General features: G+C 41.2%; 2 protein-coding genes across 4 annotated transcripts in view; one reads left to right on the top strand and one right to left on the bottom strand.

The window, feature by feature from the left end:
• The window catches only part of LOC111149125 (family with sequence similarity 114 member A1), a 75,339-nt gene extending 67,013 nt beyond the window's left edge, over positions 1-8,326 (top strand). For all 3 annotated transcript variants that reach the window (XM_022506056.1, XM_022506055.1, XM_022506057.1), the window contains 3 exons: positions 1,731-1,803; positions 5,700-5,753; positions 7,473-8,326. In XM_022506056.1, the coding sequence (XP_022361764.1) occupies positions 1,731-1,803; positions 5,700-5,753; positions 7,473-7,598 (253 nt within the window). In that variant the 3' untranslated portion in view covers positions 7,599-8,326. The remainder of the gene's footprint in view (positions 1-1,730; positions 1,804-5,699; positions 5,754-7,472) is intronic.
• Positions 8,327-25,776: 17,450 nt separating this feature from the next.
• The window catches only part of LOC111148919 (transmembrane protein 156), a 51,055-nt gene continuing 49,047 nt past the window's right edge, over positions 25,777-27,784 (bottom strand). The window contains exon 7 of the mRNA XM_022505710.1: positions 25,777-26,345. Coding sequence (XP_022361418.1) covers positions 26,333-26,345 — 13 coding nt within the window. The 3' untranslated portion in view covers positions 25,777-26,332. The remainder of the gene's footprint in view (positions 26,346-27,784) is intronic.

The following is a 27,784-nucleotide window of genomic DNA, read 5'->3' as shown; positions in this document are numbered from 1 at the left end:
TGAGTCTAGATGTTCTTACCTAAACATGTGAAAATGAAAGATATTAGAAGAACTACACAATCCTGCACTTAATAGACTTAGAAAAAATATGTACTTACCTTAGTGTATAGAAGGAAGAGGAAAGGGAAAATCAGGAGAAGTTTCAAATAGAGAGGAAAACCCCTAAGTGCTCTTTATATGTGTGTGGTACTTGTTTGTAAAGGGAGAGTGTTCAGAAGTCCCCACGTGTGTATAGTTGGACCTTACTCTTAACACCTCTGATTTCCAGTCCAGATTATCCCAACCTTGCCAAGCTGCGCCAAGCAAAAGCTAACAAGACCTCACATTTGTCTGTATGAGAAGTGCCTTTCCACCCATCTGCCCAAGAACATAGACAAAATGGCTCTGGGCTATCCCTAGACCTTACTCCTGAGCCTTTCTGCAGATAAGTTTTGGATGGATAGATGATGGATGGATGGATGGATGGGTGGATGGATGGATGGATGGATGGGATGGTGGACAGATAGAGTTCAACAAACCAAAGAACATGACTCAGAACCCCTATTTATCAAAACAAAGCTTAGCTCTACCAATTTCACTAGATCTTTTAAAATATAAGATTCTTGACTTGGAGTTACTGTTTTTCTAACAGCATTTTAACCACTATTCATAAAAGTCATATATACGAATTATAAAAGAAAACAAATATTCACATTGTTACATTAACTGGGTTGTTTTCAGTTTTTGTCATCAAAGCAATATTTGCTAAATATTGCACCTGTCTTGCATTATTTTCTTGGGGAAAATCCTTACAAGTCAAATGGCTAGAATGAACTTGGGAGTTTTGATATAAGTCTTAAGAACAGATTTTATAGAATCTTTATTATAAGGCATCTAATAAAAAATGTAATCAAGAAATCAAGAGACATCTGAATTTGAATCCCAGCTCTATCGCAGCATGTCCTAAGGAAGTTCTTTAACCTTCTTAGGGTGCCTGGCTGACTCAGTCCTTATAGCATGCGACTGGATCTCAGGGTCATGAGTTCAAGCCCTATGTTGGGCACAGGACCTATTTAAAAAAAAAAAAAAAATTGTTTAGTTTTCTTAAGCGCCAGTTTTATCATCTATAAAATGGGGATATTAATGTAATCCATAAGGTCGCTATGAGGATTAAATGTGATTACTCATATTAAAGTACTTAATGGGGCACCTGGGTGGCTCAGTCAGTTAAGCATCTGCCTTCAGCTCAGATCATGATCCCAGAGTCCTGGGATTGAGCCCCGTGTCCAGCTCCCTGCTCAGTGGAGAGCCTCCTTCTCCCCCTCCCTCTGTCAAATAAATCAATAAAAGCTTAAAAAAAAAAAAGTACTTGGCATAGTACCTCAGTGAATGCTCATTATTATTTCAAAATGACCAGAAAGCGAGAGAAAATTCACTTGGCAAGAGGCTTACACTGCTAAACATATGGCGCTCAAGCCTCAAATTTTCCTGCATGTGCTTTTGATTCTAAAAAGAGGTAGGGTGAATTAGGCAATTATTCCTTAACTACACATGCCGAGGAAAGCAGGATTCGATTCAAGGGTGATCGTGAGTCATGGAAGATTGTTGGGGAACACATTTCCACAAAACACCTTCAAATTTGTGCGTGTTCTTTTAAATGGAATATGGTATCAATACCAGCCATTGTCTTGAGGGTTAAATTATTTTATCTGATGGCAAGTCCCCCAAAACCACTTTTTTTTCCCTTTCAGATTAACTACTGCGATGTGTAAAGAAGTGGCCTCCTTATCAAAGAAGTTTATGAATTTTTTAACCACTGTTGGGGTAAGTTTCTAATACTGATTCTTTCTCCCACCCTTTATGGAAGCTGGGTCTGTGAGGAAGTGTGAGGAGACGTGCAGGAGGCCTTCTCTGATAGCTCCGTATACAGATGCTGCACCATGATGTCTCCCAAAACCAGGCCAGGAGCACCTTCTGTCAGGACAGGTAGTCTAAGGCTCTGATCTGACTGGGTTCTAGTCCTGACCCTGCCATCTCTAACTTACAAGATATTAGGTGGGTTTTGAAACATCTGTGGGCCTAATTTTCTTTATTTGTTTAAAAAGAAGTCAGGGGTGCCTGTGTGGCTCAATCAGTTAAGTGTCTACCTTTGGCTTAGGTCATGATCCCGGGGTCCTGGGATCAAGTCCCGAGTCGGGCTCCTCGCTCAGCAGAGAGTCTGCTTGTCTGTCTCCCTCTGCTCCTCCCCACCGCCCGGCTGGTACTCTCTCTCAAATAAATAAATAAATGGAAGCCAAATGAAAGTTCCTTTCATTAATTAATACCTGTGATCCAATTCAAAAATCTCTACTAGAATAATTTTGAATATTTGCATTCACTGTTGCCCTCAGAACCTGGCGTATGGACGCCACCCAAGGTGAGAGGTTTCTTTACTTTGTTATTACACTTCAAGTGGAACCAAAAGAAAAGACTTACCAATGCAAGTAGTGTTTCTGTCCCACAGGGAACGACTTTGAAAAGGCTCATTTTAACCCGTGACATCTGCAATGACCCTCTCTCCCAGGAAGGGCCCATTCCGATGTCCTGGAGGGCAGAACTGCACTATATCTCTCTGGGAGGACTCAGTTCAGCCTTTAACAGGAAGGAACAGAAACGAGCTTACATAATCGACCCAGGAAAGGGACTTTATTAAAGGCAGTGGAGGAAAGTGAGCCTCTGGGGGGACTCAGTGGCAGAATACATATTCCCTCTCCAAAGTCTCGCCATTCACGTGACTCAGTTGTAGTATTTCCTAGACCCCGTGTCTTTCCATTCGTATTCGGGGTTCCCGGCTGAGAAGGCTACAGGACTCAGCAGTGTGGGTCACATGTCCTCTTGGTATCGCCTGTAGTGACTGGGGATGGGATGTTATCATGCAGACCTAGCTGGCTGTTGGGGTTCACTTCCCCACTCCACCCCTGCCAAGGCCAAGGGCAGTCCTCAAAAGAAGTGGAAATGACTATACACCTGTCAGCAGAGAAGCGACTCAATTAATTAGGGCTGAATCATCTACTACCTATTCACTCTGTCGTCAAGGAATCTGGTTTGCTTCTCCTATTTCGCAAAACCTGAGCTTTCGTTCTTGTAGAATTTGGGGGCTTCCGCAGTGAGAGCTTCACTGTATGTAGGCAGAGTGATGGGCAGGAGAGAGAAGTTCATGGATATGATAGGCGTGATCAAATGCATTCGTGTGCTCAGTGTTGTCTGAGTAACTGGCCCCTGTGGGCTGTGGGGTGAGACTGCCAAGTTTAACAGAAACGTGTGAGGTCTTAATCAGGACGAGACGGCCTCAGCCACCCGGCTTCCCAAGGCTCTCTGTACCCTCTGCTTGCTCTTCCCCCAGTTCTGGAGGTGGGAACCTGGAGCCTGAAGGGGTGACTGATGCCCCCAGCCCTCTCAACTGACATCTCTCACATCCCAGGTGGCCACCCATCGGACAGGTGGCCAACTGTTGGTTTCTCTTTGGCCATCTAGCGGTGATGTGTGTGTGTGTGTGTGTGTGAGAGAGAGAGAGAGAGAGAGAGAGAGAGAGATGGTTTCTGTGACTCATGGACATCCTTTTATTTACAGTCATGGGTAGTGTTCAGATGTTGCTTCCCATTTCTTTTGACCTGTTGTCTTCCAGTACAGTACACATCACCCAAAGAACTTGTTAAAACACAAGTTCTGAGCCCATTGGCCGGGGATGAGGACTGAGATTCTGCATAGTACATTCTGAGTAGTGAGGCTCTAGCAACTGGGTGTGCACTTGCCCTTACACCCATGTACACATGTATATTGTACATGTGTACCGGTGTTTCTGCACACAAAATCCAGAAGACACAGATTACCGCTTTGGAGAAAGAAAAGGCTAGAGCTAAACAGAGTTTACTGAAATGCCGTCCCGTCACTGTAACACCCCCAATCTTGTGCTGGGATGAATCATGGACATCGGGTTTCTGTTCTCTGAAACAGCCATTATTCATAACTTGAAGTTAATGAGTGTGTATCGCGCTCCAGACTCCATTTAAATGGCTTGCACATCTCATTGATTCTGAAAACCAATGTCATTTTATTGCCCTCATTTTGATTATATTTTAAAGGTTTATTGATAATCAAATAAACATGAAAGCAGATACCATAATGGATTTTCTGGTTAGTTACTGAAATTACTGGGTTTTTAAAGAGTGTTTCCCCAAGACTCCATTGTGGTTTCCCCAGTAAGGTATTACTTTGCCCTCAGTAGAGCAGTGTTGATGGAAATTTGCTGCTCTGAAAAGATATATTTAATCTATATACTTTTGTTTACCATAAAGTCTCCTGGGTACAGTAAGGAAAACCAGCCTATTAAACTTGCCCTCTCTCTTTCCAGTCTCTTGAATTATTTATTGTCTAAGAGTAGAGTGAACACTTAGAGAAGACTGTTGATTGATAGACTAATAGTGAAAATAATAATAATGATAGTTGCTCTAGCTCTCACTTTTTGGACACCTACTTAACATCAGGCTTTACATATACTCATGGTTTGCAAATTGGAATCTGCAGATCTGTCTGGAAGTGATATTGAAGAATGGTTAATTTCAGGGTGCCTGGGTGGCTCATTCAGTTAGGCGGCAGACTCTTGATTTCAGGTCAGATCATGAATTCAGGTCCTGGGATGCACCCCCATGTAGGGCTCTGCACTCAACGGGGAGTCAGCTTGAGGGTTTTCTGTCTTCTGCTCCCTCTGCCCCTCCCTGCTGCTGGTGCACAAGAGAGAGCATGATCTCTCCCTTCCCCTCTCTCTCTCTAAAATAAATAAATAAATCTTTTTATTTTAAAAAAAGAAGAATTAAGGGGCGCCTGGGTGCCTCAGTCATTAAGTGGCTGCCTTTGGCTCAGGTCATGATCCCAGGGTCCTGGGATCAAGACCCACACCACACTCCTTACTCAGTGGGAAGCCTGATTCCCCCTCTCCCACTCCCCCTTCTTGTGTTCCCTCTCTCATTGTGTCTCTCTCTGTCAAGTAAATAAATAAATAAAATCTTTAAAAAGAAAAAAAAAGGAATTAAGAAAAAGGTCATTTTTAAAAAGAATATGTTATTTTTGCTGCTAATCTGGAAAATATACCCTATAACAAAATACCCATCTTTGCATTTAAAACAAGAAAGAAAATAAGGCTACGGAGTGGGGCTGGGACTAGATGGGTCAGTAAGGTACTTAACTCACCTGCAAAATTTTAAAAATTACCCCGCCCCACACAAAGAAACAACGTCAGTCATCCAGATAGATATTCTGATGTAAAATTTAAAAAACGAAAATGAATGCAAAAAGATCATGATAAACAAAACAGCAACATTTACAGTCTCTACTGTGCTTGTAGGACTCAGCCTCACTCACCCTCTATAATCCCAGATGGGCTCCAAGCTTTCGATAGTTAAAAACATCTGTGTTTAAATTTCTAGCTGTGGGACCTTAAACAAGTTCCTCAACCTTCCTGATTCCTAGTTTCTCATTTCTAAATTACGGTTATCACGGTACCTCCCTACCTACTAGGATTCCTGTCAAAATTAAATGAGAAGCCTGGCCTATAATAAGCAGCCCGCGTCTCCTCGCCTTCCTCTTTAAGAGGTCCCTCGACAAAGCCAGCATACAACATTTCACATGGCAAGCCTTACAGTAGGAGCACCGAATCTGTCAGTTTCTTTCTTTTGATTCCACAGAGCGACAAGAAGGCCGAGGTCCTTAACCCCATGATCAATAGCGTCTTGTTAGAGGTAAGTGGCCCCCAGAGAGAAAGTGCTTCTGAATTAAAGCAAATGTTACAGCTACTTTTTTTTTTTGTCCTTTTCCCAGGCAGTGAGTGTTATTGCAATTCTAAATCTTACCATCGACAGCCTTTTTTTGAGTACATGTGTGTAGCCCAACCAGCTGTTAAGCCGTGGGGTGAAACAACAATCCCTAATTTTCAAGAATTCCTGATTATAAAGAGAAAACGCTAAGCTTGCACGTTATTTCTGTTCCTGTTTCCTCCGGCAGAAGCACATTTCTGCTACCAAGTTTCACACCAGATTTAACACTCTGATTAGTGGCTGCAACGAGGGCTTCTTGCTTGATGATTTCTGTAAAAATGGGCGCTTCTCCTCATGCATGAGAACCTGTGGTGTAGCTGGGTCTAAGCTTCAGAGTAGCGGGGTCGACCAGTTGACTGGTTAGCGTCTGCCTGTTGAGTGACTGGAGGCTCTGTCCTCAGAGACCACTCGCTCACTCCGTGGCCTGCCAGCTCACCAGGACTGAGTAACACTGCTATGAAGCTGTCCGTAGACCGCTGTGGTCTTGCCAGAAGTAGTGACATAAGAGAGAAGAAAATAGGCCTGGGAGGCGTCATTCTTGCAGTGTTCTACCTGTGGCTGGTAGAGGAAGACCTTCCATGAGGGGCCTCGCTCTAAGGAACTGGTCCATCTGTAGCCCCGGGCACCCAGCTGAAACCATGGGTGTTAAGGGGTGAAGTTTGAACGTGAGCAAGGCGTATCCAGCAGTTTTTTTGCATACGCTGAAGTCGCCTGTTAGTTGCAGAGTTTGGAAATTACCAAATGTAAGTCAGGGAAGCCTCCCTCTATCCTTATAGTGACATCTGTGGGAATTGGCCTTAATGTTAAGGAAAACTACCAAGATACAAATATAACAAAGCAGTGGCATCAAGTGTCACCATTTGGGACACTGCCATGTGGTGGGGGGTGAGGTCAACTAGCAGGGACAAGGAGCCGGAGGGGAAGGCTCGGGGGACCCAGCTAAGAGGAAAGCCAGGCAGTCAGAGGCAGACTGTGGAACAAGAATATATCTCCCCCGGCCACCCAGAAGGCATCGGCCAATTAATTTACTATGTCAGTCGTGAAGAATACGCGGTCAACTGTTGATTCATTTCCCCAGCGGGAGTTTTCTTATGACTTAGTGACCTGAAACATTAAATGGCCTCTCTGTCCACTGCTGTACGTTAGGGTACCACTGAACACGAATGGCAACACCAAATATCCAAGCCAAGTAGAAAGGACTGACATGTGCGGGAGGACAGCCTTCAGGGACTGGCCATGAATAATTGCGCCATAATATCTCCAGTTCCCTTTATGCATCCCACGCTCTAGCCCACACTAGGGCTTCCTGCACCCTATGCTTTTGTGTTATTTCAGGACAGTGGGCTTGGACTGGGAGAAGGATGGGCAAGACCAGACATACTGGGTCACGAATGCACACATATTCATATACCCTCCAAATCGATGGAAATGATTTGCCTTGCGTGGAGTAAATGCTCTCTGTTAGAGAGCTGAATGCATTCCATCCAAAGGAGCGGGTTTACATTTGCTTTAAGCACCAGCATTAAGGGGAGCATATTATAAGAGATTGTGAGGTTTGAAGAGAGGGACCGTTATCAGGCGGGAATAATTGTCAGGACTGAATCCTGAAGGCAGCCCTTCAAGCACGTGTCTCCCTCCTCTCAGGGCTGCAATAGCACCACGTACATCCAGGACGCCCTCCAGCTGCTGCTGCCCGTGCTGCAGGTCTCACACCTCCAGACGGCTGGCTCAGAAGCACAGCCGGGACCTGGCCAGACTCCATCCAGTTAAAGAGGTGGGCAGGCCACATGGCTTCGAGCTGTACCAGATGTTTTCTCCACATCTGGCCCCAGACGCCCCTTGGAGGACTCCACGAGCAATTTTGCACGGACAGTATGGAGAACGCAAGTTGAAAGAAAGCATCCTGTCTCTTACTGTATATGGTGGTTTTACAAATAATTGTGTTTTCTTTACATTAATTTAAATTTACATGGCTTTATATTGATACCTGCCCTTCATTTGAAGTTCATTCACCAGTATTCATTTCCGTTTTCCTGGCCAAGCATGTTATATTGAGAAATTCACAGGCAGAACCTAGACTTTTTTTTTTTATCCTTTAATTTCCCACCTTTAACTTCCCATTCTTTATAGTATTACTTTAAATCAGTTCTTATACTGAACTTAGTTTTGTTATATAAATATCATAGGTAAAGATAACACTATTTACAGATATTACCTGTTATGGTAAAAGAGAAACAAGTATCTCTTTATAGTAACTCATTCTGAAAACAAGCTTTCATTGAGCTCTACTGTGTGCTCACAATAGGAACATGATCTCAACCCAGTAGAGACAGACATGCTGAGCAATCTGTACACCCAACGTGGGGCTCAAACTCACAACCCTGAGATCAAGAGTTACATACTCTACCAACTGAGCCAGCTAGATGCCCTCAGAAGATACTCTAAAAGAAGATTTATAATAATTCTTAAAATGCTTAAAAATACTAACGGATTTTCTAAACCTTAAAAAATTTGAAGAGTGAGGTAATTTTTTTTAATGTTCTGCCCTTCAATGTATTATTTTATTTTTCCATATTTCTTGTACCTTTTGACCCCAAACTTGATGTATGGGGTGAAAATATTTTGGGGCACCTGGGTGGCTCAGTGGGTTAAGCTTCTGCCTTCGGCTCAGGTCATGATCTCAGGGTCCTGGGATCGAGTCCCACACCGGGCTCTCTGCTCAGCAGGGAGCCTGCTTCCCCCTCTCTCTGTGCCTGCCTCTCTGCCTACTTGTGATCTCTTTCTGTCAGATAAATAAATAAAATCTTAAAAAAAAAAAAAAGAAAGAAAATATATATGAGAAGGGGGTGCTAGAGCATATTCAGTTTAAACTTGACTCATTATGACTAAGTACATGATGGGGTAATTACAAAGCTTGGAAACATTCAAATAGAAAATTAGAGGGAGACCCCCAAACTGTATCTTTCAATCTGAAGCAAGATGTCTGTAAATACACAGACCACACTCAGCAATGGTCAATACCATCATGGTTTCTAAAGGGCAGAAAATACTGATATGCGGGTTGACTGGTGTACTGATCCACGAGACCCCGCAGCCAAGAGAGACACTGTCAGTGGGTGCTTCTCCTGAGCTCGCCAAGTTCATTCCTTCCTTCCAGTTGGGGGTTCATATATGGCTCCCATTTCAGATCCCCATCAGCATCCCTACAGTCCTCATCACAAGATGGCGCCCCCCATGGCTCTTTCCAAGCAAAGGAAGCTTGCATTTTCACAAGGGTAAAAATCCTTCGTTGATATTGCTTTTATCCCCCTCATGGAGTAGACTGCCTTTGTCCCATACAGGCAAAGTGGGACTATTTTAATATTATCCTATGTCTTGTTAGTCTTTGATTCATTTGCATCCTGTATTTCATTTGTGTATCTCCTAAAACAGCCAAAGAGAAAACATAAGAACAATGATTTACAATTCAGAAAGGAACTCTCTGAGGAATCCATTAAAGTTGCTTTTTGTTGTTGTTGTTCCTTCCTGCTTCTCGATTGCCTGAAATGTTTCTGACATTAAGTCTAAGGAACAATTAACTGATGAAAATGTTACATTTACCTCTTCGTAAATTCTGGACATACTATGTCTAGAGCAGAGGAAAGGACTTAGATTTACAATTTCTTCACATCAGATTTTTTAGCGTCAGATGGATTTATAGATATTGACTGGAAATGTAATAGGAACGAGTAGTTTCAAAGGAGCTGGATTCCCAGAAATAGACTTTAAGCCCAACGGCACCCATTTAGTTTATAGCAACATTTGTAATCCTAAAATGAAATAGGAATCCCTAGAAGAATAAGAGATAATTATCCTTTAAAAATGTAGTTGACATTATTTACATTGCATTTACATATGTTTTAATGATAGACTATGAAAGATGGCCAGGTAGAAACATTGGCTGAGAGATGATTCCTGGGGCCTCGCTCAGTGGCCTGTGGATTACATTATTTAAGAGAGAATAATCACTTAAAATACATCCACCCTCCAGGATTGCTCTCTTTCAAAGCCGGTTTTCATGTTCCCTTTTAAATAATTGCTTCTTTGCTTTGCTTTAAAACCTAGCAGAGCCCACGATCCCGATATGGGCAAATGTCAATCACTTACTGAATGAATGATTTAGCAGCCTTACTTTGGAAGTTTTGTATTCCTTCAATAATCCTTTACATAAATTGGGTTCATTCTACTCTATGCAATTACCCTGAACAAGTGTACCAGCTTTTTTTCTTACATCAAGTGCAAAATAAGTTCTAGTCTAAATAATGGGTACGATCCTGTGTCTGTGCCTTATTAAATAAAAAAACATCAAAAGCGTATTTCCAATTCAAAGCAAAATGCGTCCCAGAAAAATTGCTTTGGGGCATTGATACATACAGCTCTAAAGGGTAAAATGGAGTCCCAAATCTTAAAGCAGAGGCCTACGCTTAAATAGTCTATCCCGCTGAGAACAGAATTCTGTCTTCTCTCTGGGTCTCACACTGGGCTGCACGTCAAGGTCATGATTAAACAAGTAGCGGGACCAGGTGACAGGAGCCTTGGCAACGCCAGTTAAGGAACCATGGACCCCAGCAGCAGAGCTCAAAGGGGATGGAGAAGCATCAGCTTTGGGTGGGCTGAAGAAAAGGGCTAAGATTAGGGTAGAAAATGGAATGCAGAAATGAGAGCGTTTTCTGTGCTTTGCAGAAGTCAGCTGACCCAGGAGCTCACCCATGGGGAAGTCAGCCTTCACATGCTGGCCAAGCTGCACTTAAGTTAGAAACCAAAGTGGGCAGATTTCAATCAAAGCCATCCCAGAGGTCTTGGAATTATGTCTTAGGGAAGTAATTTAGCAAAAATGTAAAATAAATATACTTCTCTTCTTTCCTAAAATATATATATATATAATATAGAGAGAGGGAGATGATAGATGGATAGATAGATGATAGATAGACAGATGGATAGAAAGATGATAAAGTATGCTGAACAGATGGACTGGATCATAATACATGATTTCAATCCACGTTTCATTTTACAAGAGCGATTTTTCTTTAGCATCAAGCTAATTTTTGTAATGTGAAAAGTGCCCTTTGATCTTCCTCTTAAGCATGCCCTACATTCTGATAACTCAGATCCAGGCTTCAATTTGGTTTCTTAAATGACTGTGTTTGTGAAGGCACATCAGAAGAGATCATACTGAAAATCTGTTTCACAACTGCCATTTTGCCTTGTTTTTCTGGTTGATTAGAATTCAAAAAGCCATAGGAGTGGATCCAGACCAGCCACCCTCCATTCACATGAAAAGAAAAAAAAAAAAAATCACTTGGTTCACCATTTGTTTTGTTCTTCTAGATATCTCATAACTCATTCAGGTCTGTGCTCATTTTCTGCATGTTCACCCATCATCGATCCCGTGGAGCCATATCTGCTATTAAACAAATCTGAGGAAAAGACATCATTCTGTTCCTTTTGTGTTTGCTTAGATCTGAAAATAATGAGTTATCCCACTCTTTGAGCCTCTTACCTTTAGCAATGACTAAATCATTACAACCCAATGGTAAGAAGCGCGTCGATGGTGTTTCTGACGTTTCTGGCATCTGGGGTCATCATCAGCGGGGGCTGGAAGATGATTACGGTTAGAATTTTGCGTTGGGATTGAAACCCCATTTCCCTGTGCGTGGATCAGAGAATATTTTCCTCTGCATGAGTTGTCAGCCGAAAAGCAATGGGATTATGTCTGCCTGTGGTCACTGCTGACTCACTTGGCAGGCCCGTCTCTTCTATTAGTCCCAGGGGAATGCTATACCGAGAAAGAATGATATGTATATTTTTTATATGCCTTCCCTGAGAGCAGAATTTAGGGTGATTTGGAGATGATCTGTCTCCCTGCCCTGGGTTTCACCACTGGGCTCCTGGAGCTGCCTTTTGGAGGAAAAAACCGGCAGAGACGCCAAGGCCAGATGGATGGAACCTTGGCAAAAAGCAAAGCTAAGCCTCTGCTTTTGAGTCCTTGCCATCTTATCCTTTTTCTCTCTCAGGATTTTTTTTGTTTGTTTTGGACAGCTAGTAAGTGCCTCTCTTCCAGGATCAGACTTTACAGTCCTGCTTCTCCTTTCCATAGCTTTTCTTCTGTTCCCCCTTTCTTTCCGATCATACTACCCTTTCCCTGATACCTCCTCAGAAAACAATCCATCCAGAAGATTTCAATAATAATAATTAATATGTATTTACTGTGTACCAGACACTGTGCTGAGTGTTTTATAAGCTTTGTCCCAGTTCATGTCCATAATTACGCTATTAGGTAGATATTATTACAATCTCCACCGCACAAATGAGAACCCTGGGACCCAGAGAAATTATATAATTCATCCAACGTTACACAACTAGTGAAACGAGCCAGGATTCAAACCCAGGGCAGTCTGGCCTGACCAGCCAGCGTATTTTAAAGTACAAAAAAGAGACGTCATGTGTTACTCTTAGACATCTGAACACTTGTATGTTTAGCTCTCTTTACGCCGTGAGGTGGATTTGTAGCTGAAAGATTTGGTTGTCAGCTTTGGTTGTTTCCACGCAACTGAGAACAAACTGGGACTAGAGAGACACGGAATGAAGCCACGCAAGGTCACCCCTGGATTACACTCACCCCAGGCTAGCCACATCTCGTCTTCACAGACATTTACATCAAGCAGCTTCCTGGCGCTCAACCCAGCCTCCCGTCTCACAGGTGCCTTTGATCACGCCTAAAATGGCTCCATTTCCTCCTCCTGCCCCGCCCCCTTCCCGGGAGCCAGGGAAACCCATTTGTAAATCACCACCCTTCCTGAAAATCCTTAACCCTCTAGTACCTGCCTGGAGCACAGGGATCTTTTAAAATATTTTCTGTGTCTTGAAGATTACCAACTTACTCTAGAAAGCCGTTTAGTTGAATATTCAGTGCTGGGCATTGTGAGTTACCAATAAATGTCTTCAAGATGAACTAAAAAATGCCTTCTTGTCTCAGACCTTGGTGCTGTTCCCTCTGAAACCCCAATAGTGATGATGGTGGTGGTGGTGGCATTCTTATTTATTGAGAAATCATTGTGTTCCAAACACTGTACCCTCATGACCTCATTTAATCCCCAATGTCAATCTTACAAAATAGATACTATTATCATACCCATTTTACAGGTGAAAAAACGAAGCTCAGAGAGATTAAGTAATCTCTATGTTTATCCAACAAATAACTGGAAGACCTAGGATTTATGTCCAGGCAGTATATAAAATACCAGACAGAGCCCACAGACAAGCAGATTCCTCGTCATAAAAAGGACATTTTCCCTTGGATTGAGTCCTCCCCCAGTTAATACATGGGCTCTCCTCTTCCTATCCTGTGGCTTCAGGCAGAGATAAATTGTTCCACAAATCTCCCTGTCAGAAGCCTAACCACATTTTTCCTGCTGATGCTTCTGATCCCAAGAGAAGGGGGGCAACCTATAATCCCATTCTCCCTCATGTTGAATGACCCATTTCTCACTGAAAACAGTGATTGCCTTTTTTGACACTTCTGCAGGAAAGCTCTAGTCTGCTATCTTTGCAAAAAAAAAAAAAAATCTCATGGCTAGGAAATGTGATAAAGGACAAGAAACCGGATGATGAACTGCCCAGCAGAAAGACTTCAGCCATTTCTGTCAGAAAGAATTATTTGATCCTAGAGGGCATCTCCGTCAGGGATGTGTGGGATACTTTTGTTTCTGGAAGACTCACAGCTCCCTCCCTCACTTATTCCAGGTCTTTATTCAAAAGCCACCTTCTTGATGAGGTCTCTCCATGTCAAACCACAACTTTCCCAATATTTCATATTCCCTCTCCCTGCTGTTTTTTTCTCCTTAGGATGTATCGCTAGCTAACATCCTGTGTATCTTACTTATCTATTATCTGTCTCTTGCACTAGGATGTAAATCCCACAAGTAAGAGATTTTTTTTGTCTGTTACCATATGCTCAGCAACCAATGCTGTTGCTTGGCACATAGTAGGTGCTCAGTAATTATTTGTTGAATGAAAAAATACATCAAAGTATTAAGTGTACAGTCTGTGAATACTGAATGAGAGGATGGAAACAGCCATATTATAGGGCAATTAATGAGAAAATGTCTGGTTGAGTTATATTATGAAATGCTAACTATGGAAGTAATTGTGTCCATTTTAATGATATTTGATGTTGTAAGACAAACAGATATGATTTGGAGGCTGAGAAATATAGAAACATTTTTTTCCATTAGAATGAATGGAATTACATTTTTTACTTAGAAAAACTGATGAGAGATTTTTTCAAGACTCTTCATCAAGCAGGGGTAGATTGTGGTGAAAAATTAAAACCACCTAAGTAAGTACTATAGGTATACCAATACTGTGGAATAGTATGCAACAGCTAAAAAGAATAAAAGGAATGTGTCTTAGTCATTTTGGGTTGCTGTAACAATATAGCATAGACTGGGTGGCTTAAAGAACAAACATTTATTTCTGCAGTTCTGGAGGCTTGGAAGTCCAAGGTCAAGGTCCTGGCAGATCCAGTGTCTGCTGAGAGCTGGTAGCAAGTTTGCAGATGACTGTCTTCTCACTGCTCTCTTGCATCTCTTCTTAAAAGCACATTAATCCCACTCATGAAGGTTCCCCTCTTATGACCCAGTTACCTCCCAAAGGCCCTATCTCCAGATATCATCACACCAGGGGTTAGGCTGAATTCTGGGGGGCGCAAACATTCAGTCCACAGCAGGATCGAACAGATCTCTGTACTAACAGATCTCCAAGATGTTTATTGAGTGAAAAAAAGAAATTCACAGTAAGGTGGTACTTGTAGAATATTTATCTAAAATAACACGGGCATACACACTCAAGATACACTACACACACACACACACACACACACACACACACACACACACACTACACCCCTAGAAGAAGATCTAGAAAGATACACATATAACTACCAAAAATGCTATGACCAGGAGTGGAAAGCGTTGTGATAAGGTAGAGGATTTGACATAGTCATCAAAGGGAACTCCAGTGTTATTTGTAATAATTAAACATTTTAATAATGAAATTGTATTAATAGATGACTTATGTAACAAAATTTTTAAAAATCAAAACAAGAAGCAAGGTGCCTGGGTGGCTCAGTTGGTTAAGTGTTCGACTCTTACTTTTTGGGTCAGATCATGATCTCAGGGTTGTGAGATCGAGCCCTGCATTGGGCTTTAAGCTGAGCACAGAGCCTGCTTGAGATTCTCTCTCCCCCTCTCCCTCTGCCCCTCCCCACCTCAAGAAAATCAAAACAAGAAGCAAAATAAAAATCCTTCTGATCAAGGAGATAAGGGGATAGGGACCTACCAGTGACTTAAAGTGTAAAAGACACAAATTCTTTTTAAATAGAAGCATCAGAAGGGTGAGTGAGGGCCTCTTCATGATATGGATTTCTTCAGCATCAGTATTCCTGTAGGGTTCTAAGACAAGTCTGGTGACTATACAAATCTCTTTTCTCTTTCCTCAGAGAAGCCCAAGCCAAGTATTCCAAATGCATAGTTTGTAAAGACTGTGATGATGTAAACAGAAAAATTTGTCATTTCCATCTCATTGGAGATGGACTCTAACTTTCTTAGCCAGATAGTCTCTGTAATCTTCCTACTAAACCCAAATGGCTCTGAGATACATAATGGCAACAGAAGCAATTTCAGAAACTTCTGGAGGGAAACACCACACAAATAAATGAGTCTGTGGTTCAGAGTTATTAGCTTGATGCCCAAATGCATATCATATTTGCGAGAAGCAGTTTACAATCTGCTCTTCTTGACAAATGTAGCACAAGGGGATTTAAATCCCTGCATTTGCAATTTCTGTCTCTCCTCCAAATTTATGGCAAAACTGTAGACACGAATAATGTGTCAGGGTTGAATGAATTGAGGTCTCTGCTCTCCTCCTACAGCTCCATTTCACTCAAAGGAGAGTAATAAACGGAAAGCAGAGGAAACTCTCAGTGGATAACGAATCTGAGTCCTAATGACCTTCCTGACTACAAAATGGATTTGTAATTTATTTGGCATTGCCCAAACTATATGGTGCCAGTAATGAGGTGTGAAAACATTTTGGCCACTTTGGGCCACAACTGTACATTTTAAGCATTTCCTCAACAATTCATGAAGGCTCAGAACTACCTTTCCCTAGCAAGGTAAAAATTATCCATCAGTGGTAATGAAAGACTTGTTTCTACCCTGCCCTGGACATTCATTGCCTTCATGGGGTTGTGATTGATTATTAAGGAGTCTTGATTGTCCTGCAGCCCCTGGGACATAGTATGACCATTTATGTAAGATATGGGTGTTACGAGCAATGCTTGGTATCCCACATCTCTCTTTCCTTTAAAATCACTTGGTCTTTAGTGAGGAATGTGAAGACTCACATTTACTCAAGCAACGTCATGTGCAAAATAGCATGTTTTCTTGCTGAGTAGTACTGAGTCTGTCACCTGGCTGGTCATCTCCATCTGCATTTGCTGTGAAGGCAGCAGTTGGTCAGTCATTGCTAGGTCACGGATATCTAAAGAGAATAATATACATCACATGGGCTGAAATTAGTTAGTTTAATAAAGTCCTCCATGTTTTGCATCCATCTTTGAGGCAGTCATTCTTTTTCTTTGAGGCATCTTTGAGGCAGTCATTCTTTTTCTTAACCAGAGCTAAAACTGAAACAAATCATGAGATAAAGAGAATGTCTATTGGTTTTCAGGGTATAGGTGTATAGGAATGGTACAGGGTATAGGAATCATCCATCCATTCATCTATCTATCCATTCAATCATCCATCCATTCATCTATCTATCCAGTAGGTCCACAACATTTATTGTTAAAATAAAATCGGGTTCAATTTGAAATTCACTCTGCCCTTCTCCCATCCCAAATTAGGTAAATCAGTTTGAGCCAAGAAATCCAGTAGGTATATCCTTGGTTTCTGTAAATATTTACCTGTATGCTAATGCCACCCAAATTTCTACCTGGAACCCTGACATCACTCCTAAATTCTAATCAGAGTTGCCTTCCTGCCAGACATCTGTACATCAGTATTTGAATATACCACTAAATGTAATCTGAACACATCCAAATTGAATCCATCATCTTTCCTTCTCCTCCTACATTCTCTGTTGGATGCACAGTGTTACCTCTGCCAGCAGCCTAGCTGTCACCCTAGGCTGCTGCTTTTCTTTACCATCAATATCGGATCAGTTGCCAAATGCTATCGCTTACTTCTTTGTATATCTTTCTCCATCTCGTTGCCTCAGTCTTGATTCACTTTCTTCTTATCCGTTCTATGAACTAGTGTGATAGATATTGAAGGGTAACAGAATATGGTGCCCCCGTATATGACTGTAGGAGCTCAGGATGTGCCACGCCAAAATATGCTCCTTTGGTACGTTGATTGTTTTGAGCTGTAGGCACTTGAAAAAGAGCAAATGCAGGGAAAGGTGTTCTCTGCGCTCTCTTATCTGCCTAAAGACAGAGCCCCAAAAAGGAACTCACTTGTCATAAATCCCTTCCCCTGGAATTTGATCAACCAGAGAAGATTGATTCTTGTTACTGAAGAGACTAGAAGTGACAGACAGACTTTGTCACAACCTATCATACCTCCCATCTGTTCTTCTCAGGGCCCACTAATCTTTCCTAAAAATCATTTACTTTCCCCTAAGAGGCCTATATCACCTTCTCCTTTCCCTACTAAGATGGCATATAAGCCTGAATTCGAAGCCACCTCTTCGAGTTACTCATTTTCCCTTGGGTATCTCTAATGTTACATGAGGTTACAAGTTAATAAACTTCCTTTTGTTTTTCTCTTGTTACTCTGAATTTTATTACAAAAGTCTCAGCTAAGAACTCAGAAGGGTAGAGGGGAAATTATTTCTCCTCCTTCATAACACCAACCTGATGTCAGGACAGGTCCCAGCCCCCTCCAAGGAGGTGGTGTCAGCATGGACTCTCTGAGAGTGCAAGTCTGGTTATTGCCCTGATTAAAACCTTCACTGGCTGGCCTCAGCATTCTGGAAAACATCCAAACAAAAACCTTTACAGTCTGATCCTCCATTTTCCAGCACCTTCATCAGTTCCTCACCAACTCAAAGGTCAAACTCACAGAGATTCTTGTGGGCTGCTCCTGGCACCATGCCCTCTCTTACCTCTATGCAGTGGCAATTGAACATAGCAACACTGTGCATTGACTGGAGCCCATGAAGGACCCCCATGGATTGAAGTATTGAACAGTACTGATGACATCATACAACAACACATTCCAAAATCAGTATAGCACCATTAACACAAAAGAAAGTGTCCTTTAATGGAATTGCTTTTTGCCTAAATTTTTAAAATTTGGCTGTAGTATAACCCCAAAAGTGGGATAAAATTCCATAAATCCTCCAGTGTCTCAGTCTTTTCTTACTGCAATGACTCAAAAACTGGAATTTAGGGATAACTGAGAAGGGAAAAAAAAATTCCTGCAAAGCATGTTCAACCATTAATAAGCGCCTCCCCCCCCCCCCAAAACACACCCAGTTTTTTTCAGCTGCAGGAACTTCCCAAACCTTGTACACTGGAACTCTCTAAAAGGGGATTTAAGGTGCAGCTTTTCTCCAGGCTGGACAGGGAAGCCTCGTTCGGGAGCACCAGTTAATAGCACCCTGCTGTGGTGGTCCTCTGATTGCAATCTGTCCTCCCTCTATTCCAATATCCTTTGCTGTAATAAATCATTCTTTCAGTTGTGCAGTAGCATTTACCTACCTGCTTCATCTTTAATTGGTTAATAGTTACAAGCTCAAATTATATAGTGTGGAAAATATCACAATAGATCACAGTATTGTCAATTTCCCCTGCAGAACTCTGACATTCGAAAGCTTAACAAAGCCCATCTCTGTCACACATTAATTACTGCAATGTCCTTGAAATAGAGAATAGCATAGTTATTACTATTTGCAAAGAAAGCATACTTCTATCTCCTGCATGTCAGCCCGTTTGTGTGTGTGTGTGTGTGTGTGTGTGTTTGAAGGACACGTAGATCTTAAAGTAGGGCCCCCTTTTCTGTACATCATTACCCAAGTGCCTTTATATGTGTTCCTTCCACCCTGGCCAACTTATCCTTTAAGACTCAGATTGTGTTCCCTTCCTCAGGAAGTCTTCCCTCACTTCTGTCTTCCTTCTTCATTTAGGTGCCCCTTGTCTGAGTTCCCATAGCACTCTCTTCTTTAAGTCCACAAACACTAATTGGCTAATTTCCAGTTCAGGCATCTAGTTTAGTACTGGATTTTCAAAGATGGATGAAACCAGTTCCTCAAGGAGTTAAACCCCAGCCCCGTCCTTTCCAGGCTGCATTCTAACTGTTTAGGTTACCTGTCTCTGCTATGGGACTGTGTCTGGAATAAGGTAGCTGTTATATTAACAAATGGATGAATAACTAAAAGACCTCCACATCAGCAATATGTTAATGATCAAAAGGGAGCCTGTCCAAAGCTTTAATGGGTAATGTACTCCAATTAAATTTCATTGAAAAAACTGCTAATAAAAATTAAGACTAGGTGCTGAGATAGTAGGGGAGGTTCCATACCACTCAAATATTGTGGTGGTATTAATTAAACAGGAATTTAGGACACTGGTAGCCAAGCTGGGTCCCAGGGCTCATACAACTGGTTTCCAAGAGAAGCAGAATAGTGCCCCTCTCCTTCTTGTCTGGCCTCCTATTACCCCTCCACCACTAGCCATTCCATTCAAATGAGCACATTGTATAGAATATGGCCTATGATTTCTGTCTCTGATGGAATTTCTGGCACTAAAACATGCCATTGAAAAAGATCCTTTTTGCTCACATTAATCTAATTGTTCTGTAAAAAAGGCAATAATTACTGAATAATGGAGAACTTTTCTTCTAGCATTAGTCTGTTATTTAGATAGCTAGAATAAAATAGAAAGTTTATAAAATTTTCTACTGAATTATTTTTCTATTGAAATTTTTTCTACTGAATCTTTCACTCTGAATAAGGAATAAAATAAGAAAAAAAAATCTCACTATGATGTAATTATTAAGCCCTGTTGGTTTGTTTTGACATAATGAAACTTTGTTATGGTACACTGTTTAAAAATAAAATCTTTATTGTCTGTTTGCCAAAATTGGGAGGGGAATAGAGATGATTTCCAGTCTCTCTATAGCAAATTTCAAGTCAAAAAATGTGTTTTGGAAATCAGTAAGCAGAAAGGGATGGTCCAGGTACTTGATTCACTGCCTTTCTTTATCAATATTTGGGTGTTTTTGCATTGTCTTTACTATCTCTCCCCATACGGATCATGAGATGAGTGAAAAGATTTTAACTCTTTTAAGTAATTGATGAAAGTTATTTGTTAAGTCTGTTTGATGAAGAGCTGAAAGCGTCTTTCTGTGCAACTCTTCTCACAGCCACCAAATAATTCAGTTCTGTGGAAGTACTTTGGTACAGGGGTAGACACAGGAGAAGCATTTGCACCATAGCGGTTCTTGTGGTAGAGTATTGTTTGTAGTGTACCCTCCAAGCATTGTTGAAACACAGAGATTCATGATACAGAAGCCCTGTTAGAAGTGTTTATGAAAGTCATTTGCCTGTTTTGGACACCTTTTTTCCTAAGGAAAAGAAACTACTCTTCTCTACATAAAGAGATGATTAAGGTACAACAGACTACAGGGTTAAGAGCATTTAGCTTGAAACCTAGACTACCCAGGTTCAAATCTCAACTCTCCCACTTATTTTTACAAAATTTTTTTAAAAGATTTATTTATTTATTTATTTATTTGAGAGAGAATGAGTGGGAGGGAGAAGGAGAGAGAATCTCAAGCAGATTCTGTGTTGAGTGTAAAGCCTGAGGCAGGGTTCAATCCCAGAACCCTAAGATCACCACCTGAGCCTAAACCAAGTCAGAGACTTAATCCACCACAGGCTCCCCTCAACTCTGCTACTTAATAGCTTCGTGACCTTGAGTAAGTTACTTAACCTCTCTTTGCCTTAATTTTTTTCACTTGTAAATGAGGGTGATTGACTATAGTCCTTACCTCCTGATCCAATACTGGTCTTTAGGGATCATTGGGAAGGAAAAGAATTTTCATGAGAGCTTTGTTTCACCGTTAGTAAACCATGGACATGGAAAACGTTTTAGTTTGTTACTACGCATTGGATCTCTCCAAAAGGGGACTAGAAGGTACAGCTGTGAGTGTTATGAGACAAAACCAATTAACTAATCCCTGCCAGGTGCTTACAATAGTGGCTGGCACGTAATTAGTGCTACAGTCTCTCCCCCTTATCCAGGGTTCCACTTTCCTTGGGATCAGTTACCTGTGGTCTGGAGACAGGATCCTCCTGAAGAATCGGCAGAAGGTCAAAAGTAACCCAACACTATATCACAAGGCCTAAGTCGTTCACGTCACTTCATCTCATCAAGGAGGCATTTTGTCATCTCACACCACCACAAGAAGAAAGGTAAGGACAGTATGGTAAGTTATTTCAAGAGAGACCATCTTCTCATAACTTTTATTATAGTTGTATTATAATATAATAATATAATAAATATATAATATAATAAATATGTAATAACATGATATATAATAATATACTATAATTACTTTTATAGTTATATTATTATCATGTAAGTATCCTCAATGATTAGTTATTGTTGTTAATCTCTTGCTGTGCCTAGTTTAGATATTAAATTTGAGGTATATTTGTGTAGGAAAGAACATAGTATACAAATGATTTGGTACTATCCACAGTTTCAGGCAGCCACTGAGGGTCTTAGAACATATTCCCCACAGATAAGGGGAGACTACGTATTATTATTAATCTCCTCCCCAACTCCTACCCCAACAGTTGGCCCTTTTGGCGGTGTTTGTATGAGCTATGACTGCCCTAAAGCAACCGAAAAAGATAAGGCAGATATATATCTTTTAGTGTGCGTAAAGGAAAGTTCTCCCCGAATGCACACAGCTAGAAGTAAGACTTGGAAGTGTTAAGTAATCACTTTGAGAACCCCAGCCCATACACTTGCCTAGAGCAAACCACTTCCTTTCCCAATATTATTTTCATGTAAGGGGGAAATAAACATTTAAAGATAGTTGGGAAGAATCAAGTCTCCATATAAGGATATAAACTAATGCCTGTTGTTCCCAGATGCCAAATCCCAGAAAGGACTATCTCTGAAATGAGTTTTTAAACTATAGAAAGCAAGTCGTCATTTGGGGGAGAGAGGAATGAAGATTTTTTAGGCCACATTTTCTATTAAGCATTGCACAGAGAGAGGGGGAAAAGACAGAGAAGGAGACTGTGGTTTGTACTAAAAAGGAATTAAAATAAAAAGCAGACTCCAGGATCCTGGGCAAAGGAGACTTTGTCTTAATCCCAGTTCTGTCACAGACAGTCTGTGAAACGAACTTGGCTGAAACCTTCCACCTCTGGGGCTTCGATTTCCTCAGCTGTAAAATGAGGGCATTACCCAGATGATCTCTAAGATTTCCTACAGCTCAGACATCCTGACTTTACGAAATAAAATAGATGTTAGAAGTTATATTCGGCAGGCAACAGAAACTGAGTCTGGAAAGTTAAGCAGGAAGAGGATCTTCTTACAAAGATATTATTGGTAGCTCACAGAATCAAAAGGAAGACTGGAGAGCCAGGCTCAGAACCAAGGCATTTTGATGGGAGTTCGGGGTATACTGGGGCATCTAAAAGCAGGAATGACTCAACTCTGCTGATGGAACAAATAAACCCAAGGTATTTTTCCACCCGTATATCACTGCACATACAAATCAAAGCCCTGACATAGAGGGTCAAATTGGTTTAGCTCTGGCCACAGGTCACCCCTTGGCTGATTGGCAAGAAACTCTGATTTACAGTCCCATCAAGACATCATTCCATGGGTGAGAGGTAATTCGCTAAGAGGAAATTGGCATAAGGTAATGAAAGAAAAATGATGTCTACTATGTGGCTCTTCACTACGGATGTTGTGCCTGCTTTTGTAATGTCACACACTGATGCCACTTTTCCGTGTGAGAACAGATGGGCTATTTGTACAGTCCATCTGAAAATAAATATAACTTTACAGGGAGATTACGACACCATGACAACTTCGTGTGCACCCATCCCGAAACTTTGGGCAATAACACATACTTGAAGAATAGCCTTAGCAGGCTCCAAGAGACTGTTCTGGGGGAGAAACAAAGCATGGGTTTTATTTTCAGCCAGTTTCTCTCTGTACGTCTCCATGGAATTGAGGAGACACCTGCCGTCTTTCCTCTTCTTCCATATTATAATATGGAAGTATTGCAATAGCCAATATTGCAGAGCCCTGTTTTGATTCTGATAGTCAGTTCCTCTCCCCTCCTTAAGAACCAGCAATTATTGACCCTTCTAAATTTGTCACAATGGTCCCATTCCCTTTATCATTGGTTGGTTTAAGATGGTGTCCGTGATCCAATTCCAGATGCTCTGACATGAGGAGAAATCTGGAGAGTCTTCTTATAAAGGTTACTTTACTCTTAAAAAGGACATTATGGGCTAAGGATATGATGATTGCTGAACACGCTGTGACACCATTTTCCATGTCTTCTTGAAACCGCAAGAGGGAACACCTGAGAACAAAAGCCAGTAAGGTGATGATGGCAGAGAGGAAGGTGGGGGGAAACTTGGGTGCATGTTGGTGGGAGTTCTTGAATTCACCAATTCTCTTCAGAATTCCCATTAGGTAAGACAATAAATCTTATCATTTAAGGCATTTAACTTGGGCCTGTTACTATTTACAGATGTAAGGATCTCAACTGATAACCTGCAAAATTATTGTCTTCCAGTCAGCAGTCATGTTTAATCCATATTCCCCTCTGGGAACAGCCTTAACTCTCAGGAAGGAAAATAACACATGCAGAGAATTTTGTGAAGTATATTTTTATCAAAATGTTCTGATTTCCCCTTTCCGATGCATGTGTACTTCATTTTGTCCTTCAAATCACAGAAACATCTAGACTACTTTGTCTTTACTAAAGTACATGATTTCCAGTTCACAGAGGGGTTTTTAATGCATCTTTGGTTATCATACCTATAGGTTAACTGATAATATATCTTACTTAGATTTTAAAAATTTAAGACCTTCCTTCCACTCATTATCCTAAGATCACCACGCATCAGGACAACACCAATAGTTAGGGATGGTTGTGAAAGATGTAGACAGAAAAGAGAAGCAAAATCAAAAAGAAACAGAGAAGGAAGCAATCAAAGTCAAATTATGAGAATAAATTGTCAGATAATTGAGTCCAAGCCTTTATTCTACCATGTTTTACATGAAGGGAAAGAAATATAGTTGGGAGAGCAAAAGAGAGGACAGACAGACAGAAGCCATCTATTGACAGAAGGAGAAAGGAAAATGCAATTCATATGACATATGTCTTTTGTAAAATTTGGCTTTATTAAATAAAGAGTGGGTATAAAGTGTATTTTATACACTTCAACCTAGGACTGAATCCACATTACTCCTGAGACCATAGGCAAATCGGTGAGCTTCTTAGACCTCAGTTCTTAGGGACAACAACATCTGTCTCCAGGAGTCATTGTAAGGAAGTGAGACTATGCAGGGCACATGCCTGATGTATGGGGGTTCAGTACATTGTTTCTTATCCAACAAATATGTATTAAGAAGCTTCTGTGAACCAAGCATCATACCAGCTGCCAGAAATATTATGGTGAGTGAAATCAGTCTAGAAAGGGCAACAGGATTAATTAATAACCATGAAAATAACTGTAAATAATAGATATGAAAAGGACCATGGGGGCTGAGAAAGTGTATACTTGGGAAGTTTGACCTCTTCTGAAAGATCAAGAAAAACCATCTTCAATACTGCTTACACCCACTTTCTTGAAAAGCCTACTCTGCTTACCCCCAACCGGATATGATTCTCTGGACTGTCACTTCTCAGAAAGAAGCATGGAGCACGTAAATGACATTTGTCTTCCCCTATTGTGTCTAGCATTATAACTAGTAGTATGCAAGCTCAGTCTCCCCTATCAGATTATACACTCTTTGTAGGCAGACAGCAGGCCATCTACATGGTCGAACACTTCATACTATCTATTAAAGTCTATTATTTCAACAAATAAGCGAAATTAGCTTCCAGAAAGCTGCCACAATTTAACAGAATTTGAGGCTTAATTTATGCCTTTTGTAAGCCAAGTTCCCATTGATTTTCAAGTCATTTGTCTGAACATAATAGGCAATGTGCAAGGAAACAATAATTTGGCCTCTCAGAAACGGTATAACATCCATCCCTCAAGGAGTGTGATACTCCTAAACTCCTGCTGGATAATCCCAGAGCTGAGCCTGACTCACCCATTAATCAAGTTTACAGAGGCAATAAAAAAATGAGACTACCAGAAGTCCATTTGCCAAATCTTCAATCCCTGAATATTATGATTAGGATCTCACTTTGTGATCTAACAGAAAGAAAGAAAAGAAGAAAGAAGGAAGAAACAAAGGAAAGGAGGAAGGAAAGGAAGGGAGGGAGGGAGAAGGGGGGAGGGAAGAAAGAAAAGAAAAAGAGTAGCAGGGAAAACCTCTGTGTGCTGAATCATTCATTCCTGTTAGGCTGCTTAATATTAAATCTGACCCTGCAGTTAAACCGTAGAAATCTGCTCAGACATGCAATTGTGATCATATAATAATGCCAGGAGATTAAATTCCACCGATACTTTGGAAAGATATTTTTGTTTTTCAATGTTAAGAGATGCCCTCTCGTCTATATGTGTTTTATTGTAATTAATAGCTATAATTTTTCTTGACATCAGTGATAGCTATGGAAAATATGAACACCAAGAAGAATCAGAAGAAACATTTTGCTATTAGATTTAAATATCCAAGCTTCACTTAGTATTTCATTTAAATTCATTTTATTTTGGTATCTTTGAAGTTTTTTAAAACATCCTCAGTGCCAAAAGGAAGCAGAATTTATAAATCCGAACAAATGTATCAATGAACAACCCAGGCCCTCTTAAGTAATTTGCCAAAAAGAAACAATCCATCTGTATAAGAAAACCCATCAAGGCAGAATGTGCAATGTGAGCAAATGAGAGAAAAGATGTTCATCCTTGATCCTGGGTTTGGTTCCTTTCAAAATCAAAATCTTGGGGTCACTGTTAGCTGTATAATTAACAGATAAGCAAGGACAGTGAGCATGCCCGTGTTGTTTCCACGGGTTTTATCAGCTTGTTTTCCATGACTCATGATGGCTTCCTGGAAAAATTCTTGTTTCTTTGATCTCTTGGGTCAAATGACTGCTTTCAAGCCAGTTTCCATCAACCAGTCAGCATTGTTACTGTTTCCTACTGTGAATCCTCAGCTGGACCCATATATTTACTAGTTCACTCATTCCCAAAATGAAATTATGAGTATTCTTCAGAAGGGTTCAGTCCAAGTGGTCCAGAGGAATTCAGAAGGATATTCTGAAGATTGAAGGGGGAAAAAAGACAAATATTATTACCACAAAAATGTTAAGTGTTACCTGAAAAGAATTAGTGGAGAATAATTTTAAAATCATTTGTCAAAATTGTGTCTTACAAGAATCACCAAAAAACTTCCCAATATCCCTTTTTTAAAGATTGTATTTATTTGAGAGAGAGGGAGAGAGAGAGAGAGAGAGCATGCATGTGGGGGGGATGGGCAGACGGAGAAGCCGGGTCCCCACTCACAAGGCAGCCTGATGCAGGCTGGATTCCAGGAACCAGGGCTGGATCCCAGTACCCTGGGATCATGACCTGAGCCAAAGGCAGATGCTTAACCAACTGAGCCACCCAGGCACTCCCCAGTATCACTGATTAAGAGCTCTTTCCAGTCCTGTGTAAGGCAATGGAGCCTCCATTATAAACCTAGGAACACTCTGGTTAGTGGTAACAAACTCTCAGCCTAGGGCTCAGGAGACCTAGAGTCTTCTTGAGCTTGTCACTACAGTATGTTTGGGTTAATTTCCTCTTCTATAAAATGAAAATGTAGGTGTTCGTGAAAATTTCCTTCATTCAACATATACTCACTGAACACCTACTAAATGCCAGACAGCATTTCCTCTGAATGAAGGGGTCTGTCCATTATGCTCCCTGAGTCCTCTGTGCACACGTCTATCATGTTATTGGAACTCTATTGAAATTAGGATTCCTGGGGCACCTGGGTGGCTCAGTGGGTTAAGCCGCTGCCTTCGGCTCGGGTCATGATCTCAGGGTCCTGGGATCGAGTCCCGCATCGGGCTCTCTGCTCGGCGGGGAGCCTGCTTCCCTCTCTCTCTCTCTCTGCCTGCCTCTCTGTCTACTTGTGATCTCTGTCAAATAAATAAATAAAATCTTTAAAAAAAAAAAAAAAGAAATTAGGATTCCTCAATCTGATTTCCCCACTGACTGCATGTTATTTTGTCAATGAGTAGCAGACTTCTGGACATACAGTAGGTGCTCAAAAAGCATCAGGTGAATGAACAAAGGGGATTGCTTCATATGCATGGTCAAGCACCCCAGAATGAGTACCAGTATGAGAGGTTATCAAGCATAATACTTCATTAAAACAATTCTATGATGACATTCATCTACCTGGCAATTTCTGAGCCAATAGAGGACTCTGATTCCACTAAGACCCAAACACTAAGACCTGCTTCTCTCTAGTTTGACATATTGAGCTCCCTATGCTTGACCCCTCTGGTTGCTTCTCTAGATTGTACTCTATTTTTTTTTAAAGATTTTTATTTATTTATTTGACAGACAGATCACAAGTAGGCAGAGAGGCAGGCAGAGAGAGAGAGGAGGAGGCAGGCTCCCCACTGAGCAGAAAGCCCGATGGGGGCTCGATCCCAGGACCCTGGGATCATGACCTGAGCCGAAGGCAGAGGCTTTAACCCACTGAG

The sequence above is a fragment of the Enhydra lutris genome, unplaced genomic scaffold, assembly GCF_002288905.1.
Source record: "Enhydra lutris kenyoni isolate GAN:26980312 unplaced genomic scaffold, ASM228890v2 scaffoldscaffold21, whole genome shotgun sequence".
NCBI lineage: Eukaryota > Metazoa > Chordata > Mammalia > Carnivora > Mustelidae > Enhydra > Enhydra lutris.
Note: the sequence above shows the minus strand (reverse complement) of the source record. Positions and strands in the feature narration are given on the sequence as shown.